This window comes from Rhea americana, unplaced genomic scaffold (assembly GCF_003343005.1).
Source record: "Rhea americana isolate MKP2758 unplaced genomic scaffold, rheAme1 scaffold_90, whole genome shotgun sequence".
Lineage (NCBI taxonomy): Eukaryota > Metazoa > Chordata > Aves > Rheiformes > Rheidae > Rhea > Rhea americana.
In genome coordinates, this window is record NW_028187089.1 from 3,563,317 (window position 1) to 3,568,611 (window position 5,295).

At 44.3% G+C, this 5,295-nt stretch overlaps 1 protein-coding gene across 10 annotated transcripts in view; it reads left to right on the forward strand.

The window, feature by feature from the left end:
• Positions 1-5,295, forward strand: part of LOC146584741 (H(+)/Cl(-) exchange transporter 5) — a 54,152-nt gene that overhangs the window by 19,433 nt on the left and 29,424 nt on the right. For all 10 annotated transcript variants that reach the window (XM_085324370.1, XM_085324377.1, XM_085324368.1 and 7 more), the window contains one exon: positions 1,936-2,085. In XM_085324370.1, the coding sequence (XP_085180496.1) occupies positions 1,953-2,085 (133 nt within the window). In that variant the 5' untranslated portion in view covers positions 1,936-1,952. The remainder of the gene's footprint in view (positions 1-1,935; positions 2,086-5,295) is intronic.

Genomic DNA, 5,295 nt, shown 5'->3' on the forward strand with positions numbered 1-5,295 from the left:
TCTCTGAATGGCAGCACAGCCCTCAGGTGTGTCAGCCACTCCTCCCAGCCTGGTATCATCAGCAAACTTGCTGAGGAGGCACTCTGTCCCCTCATCCAGGTCGTTGATGAGTAAGTTGAACAGGATGGGACCCAGTACTGAGCTCTGGGGAACTCCACTAGCCACAGGCCTCCAACTAGACTCCACACCACTGATGACAACCCTCTGAGCTCTGCCTTTCAGCCAGTTCTCAGTCCACCTCACTGTCCACTCGTCTAACCCACGCTTCCTGAGCTTACCTAGGAGGATGTTATGGGAGCCAGTGTCAAAAGCCTTGCTGAAGTCAAGGTACCCAGCCTCCACTGCTCTCCCCTCATCTACCCAGCCAGTCATTCCATTCTAGAAGGCTATCAGATTGGTTAAGCAGGATTTCCCCTCCATGCTGACTACTGCTGGCCAACTTCTTTTCCTCCATATGCTTGGAGATGACATCCAGAATGAGCTGTTCCATCACCTTTCCAGGGATGGAGGTGAGGCTGACTGGCCTATAGTTGCCTGGGTCCTCCTTCTTGCCCTTTTTGAAGGCTGGAGTGACACTGGCTTTCTTCGAGTCCTCAGGCACCTCTCCAGCTCTCCAAGACCTTTCAAAGATGATGGAGAGTGGACTGGCAACAACATCTGCCCGGCTGTTTGGTTGAAGAACTTAAATATTTGTTTTCCTATAGAGGAAAACATTATGTGAAGTGTTTTGGTCACTTTTGTGTTCAAAAATGTATTTGCAGACATTAGTGTTAACTTTTATGTTATAATCAGACATTGAACTTTGTATCACAGTTTTCAAAGTGATCATACTGTCTCCATCAGAACTGCCATCTGGAGGAGTGGAGGCTCTGAAGGTAGTGGCAAGTGACATGGCACAGTAAATGTAAGCTATGGTCCCCTGAAATGCCTGTTATCTCTTTTATTTGGGAGTTCTCTTGCTTGCTGTGTGTCAGCCTTGCTGCCTTGATTAAACCTGTCTCATGTGTGGCAGGTGGCTTACTTTGTTTCAAAATCCATTTTAGGCCTATTTCAAGTGCTACTATTTTCCGTCTAACTGATTTTTCATAGCAGGAGGTTTATAATCCTGCTGGCTATAATATCAGGAGCTCAAATCCTGCAAAACATGGGGCAAACATTTCTAGGCTGCACTGCTTTAGGAGGCATGAACTTCCTAGCTATGCAGGCAACAGAATCTAGGCATGGGAGATGGCTCCATGTTGAGAGCCCTTCCCAGCCCTCTATGCTGGATCTGTCATGGGTGTGCTGATCTTCAAAGTTAAGGGATTTACTGCACTTGCACAGGCTGCTTGGGATGCATATCTGGTTCCAGGAAGTATCATGCCTGCTGCAGTTTTTGCTATGCACTTTGCTACTGTGCATATGCAAACTGGAAAGCCCCTGATTGTTTCTGAACTGCTCCTGGGAAAAGTGATGGCTTGGATAGTTCACATCTGCAGGCCAAAAGCTGAGGCCACCTTTTCCAGCGGGCAGTGGACTTACTAAAGGATGTGTCTGTATGATCCCTTTCTGTGGAATGGTTTCTCTTGGTGAGGCTTGGCATAGGCATACAAAAATTCTTAAACCTGTTCTTTTTCAAAGAACGTGGATATCTTAATACTGCTATGTTTGTATGTCTTTCCAAGTAATTTTAAATGCCATAATGTGACTTGATGTTTGTTTCTGGCATGTGGCAATATGAAATGCATTGCAAGAACTCAGCTTGGAATCATGAACATCCAATTTTGTCCCAAGCAGTTACTTGTTCTAGCTGAAATTTTGGGTGGCATTGTTGCATTTTCCCTTCTGATCAGAGGGGCAGTACTGCCTCCTGTTCTGTCAGGACGAAATGTCAAGTTGGTATCAGTCCAGTCAGTTTAGAAGATAAGTCTTCTAAAGTATTTCCTTTTACTCCAGGTTTGGATGCTCTAGCCATGGATCAGAAAGGTTATCGACGAGGGAGTTACCAAAGCAGCACTAGTGATGAAGATATGGTAGAAATAGCAGGAGCATCTCTGGACTTCTCCATGGCAGATGATGACCCTCCACTCGACCGAGAGATGGGAGGTAATACTCATATCTCTCCATTTTCTGTTGTTCTTCATAACAACTTTCAGTAGCATTTTATGTTACTATATTCTTTACAGAGATCTCTGTTGGCCTCTGCGTAGGGTGAAAGACTAACATTTCACAGCACCAATGTGAACAGTTTGAAGTATTTTGCTCTGCATGATGTCCATAAATAGAGTTATGCAGAGCAGACATGGCTTCCTCTCCTGCCTAATTTGGCCTATAGCATTGCTTTTTAACAGTGGCAGGTGGGAGGTGTGTGTTTGCCATTTATTTGAAGGAGACTTTCTGCTTTGTGCCAGTTACTGCAAGCAGGCTAATGACTTAAGCATGGTGGGAGGTACTACTTGATTATCTCCAGCAACTAAGCTGCCAGATCTCAGGCTGTGTGCATCCAATAACCTGTCAAAGAGGAAAACTGATCGTTTAGTCATCTATGTTTAAAATGTAGCACATCCTCTCTTGCCACTTTGTTTTCACGGTTTTTGGGCAGTCCTTTCTAGAAGTTTTAAAAATAGCTCATGTAGGGAGCAGCTGGCCAGGTGATGCAGGAATTATCTTTATCATAAGTGTGAAGGGTTAAGATGGCAGCACTCAGTGACTGGTTGGTTTGTGTGATATGAGCAGAGTCTTGCCTCCCTTTCCCTTCTTACTTCTACAGTTGTCCCAGATTGTCCCAGGCTTTAATGATGTTGAGAGAATCTTGATAACGTAAAAAAGTTAGAGGCTGCATCCTAAGCTTGCATACAGCCTGAAACACATGGCCGTCCCTGCTGCCCGACTTGCCTGTCAGAAAAAGTCCTGTTGATACTTAATTCTATCTGAGCCTGAATTTGTGAGAAATGAATCTGAATTGCTTTGCTTAGCTTTCGCACTGACTAAGCAAGGTCTTCCTGGTCTTGTCTTCTGTGAATTAAAGCAAGTTAATTTAAAAGTAATGCTGCTTAGTTTTGGTCAGCAGACTGCAAGTCTCTGTAACTTCCCATAAAGCTTCCATTTCTCCTCTCCTGCCACCCTATTTACTCTAGGGCAAAAAGTAACAAGAAATCCTTTACTTCTTGACTATATGATCTGTCTTGAGGTGATTTAAATGAAAATAGTCTTTCTCAAATACTTGTCAGCTGTCGCTAGTTGAAACTACCAGCCCTTCTGTTGCAGCTATTGGAAGGAGCATGCGGTTATTCTCCACTCAACTTGTTCCCCCTCACCACTTCGATCATACAGAAGTAAAGAAAGACTCTTCGTATTTCTATAGTGGATGCATTAGCTCTAAGTGATAAGTACCAGTTTGTGGTACTTATCACAAATTTGTAGCTATCTGTAAAGTGAATGCATCTAAAGATTTATTCCTTGGGTGTGTCATTTCCTGGGTTATTTTTGAAACAGTCTAAAGTGAAGAACAGAAGTTGGTACTTACAGGTTAGTGTGTTACAAATGTGCGCTTTTTTGAACCTGGTAGAGTGATAGAAATGGCTTTTAGAAACACACATCTGGGAGTCAACTTCAAATCATAGAATCAGTAAGATTGGAAGGGATCTCTGGAGATCATCTAGTCCAACCTCCTCGCTCAGCAGGGTCACCAAGAGCGTGTTAGACAGGGTTGCATCCAGGCAGGCCTTGAAGATCTTCAGAGGAGGAGACTCCACAACCTCTCTGGGCAACCTGTTTCTAGTGCTCTGTCACTCTCACAGTGAAGATATTGCTCCTCATATTCAGGCAGAACTTCCTGTGGTTCAATTCGTGCCCATTGCTTCTTGTCCTGTCACACAGGACAACTGAAAAGTTTGTCCCCATCCCCTTGACACCCTCCCTTCAGATACTTATACACATTGATAAGATCCCCCCTGAGTCTTCTCTCCTCCAGGCTAAACAGACCCAGCTCTTGCCTCTTCCTCATAGGGCAGATGCTCTAGCCCTCTGATCGTCTTCATAGCCCTACGCTGGACTCTCTCCAATAGCTCCATGTCTCTCTTGTACTGGGAAGCCCAGAACTGGACACAGTACTCGAGATGAGGCCTCCTCAGGGCTGAGTAGAGGGCCAGGATCACCTCCCTCGACCTGCTGGCAACAGTTTTCCTAATGCACCTCAGGATACCATTGGCCTTCCTGGCCACAAGGGCACATTGCTGGCTCATGGTCAGCTTGTCATCCACCAGCACTCCCAGGACCTTCTCTGCAGAGCTGCTCTCCAGCAGGTCAGCCCCCAGCTTGTACTGGTGCTTAGGGTTATCTTTCCCTAGGTGCAGGAGTCTGCACTTGCCCTTGTTGAACCTCAGGAGGTTCCTCTCCTTCCAGCTCTCCAGCCTGGCCAGGTCTCTCTGAATGGCAGCACAGCCCTCAGGTGTGTCAGCCACTCCTCCCAGCCTGGTGTCATCAGCAAACTTGCTGAGGAGGCACTCTGTCCCCTCATCCAGGTCATTGATGAGTAAGTTGAACAGGATGGGACCCAGTACTGAGCTCTGGGGAACTCCACTAGCCACAGGCCTCCAACTAGACTTCATACCACTGATGACAACCCTCTGAGCTCTGCCTTTCAGCCAGTTCTCAATCCACCTCACTGTGCAGCAGTGAGGACACATATGACTAGAAATAATAACTTGTGACTGAATTTTCTTCTAGAGAGGTGTTAGTTACTAGCATATACAGAATTATATACATAGAGGTCATCACATTAGCATGTTGTTGATGAAATTGTTTGTCTTCTCTTACCTGATCTATAGTGCTGCTATTTTATAGCCATTTGGATTTCAGCTGTCTGAAATCTTTATCAGTTTAGTTATATCTGATGAACTAGTTTTATTTTCCTAATGGGTCCAGTTCAGAATAAAGAATTTTTTTTTTTTTTTTCTCAGAAAAGTTTCTGCTGGCCATCTCTGTGGCTTTTTTCCCCACCTAAAGAAACTGGCTTTTATGGCTCTACATCTATTCAAAGTTTGCATGTGAATTGTCTATTTAGGGGTCACACCTGCAAAAGGTGGTGGTACTCTGTTTAGTGCTTTGAGGTTAACTAGTTAATAGAAGCTTAAGAATATCTTTTGAAATTCTCCTTAATATTCTCAAACATACTTCTTTCCACGTTGTCCAAAGACTTCTCTGATGATAGTAGGTGCTTTGTTTATGCTGTTAAGATTTTAAAGTCCAACTTTGTGGGACTATGAGTATGTTGTTGTTTTTTTTTTTTGTTTGTTTTTTGTTTTTTTTTTTTTT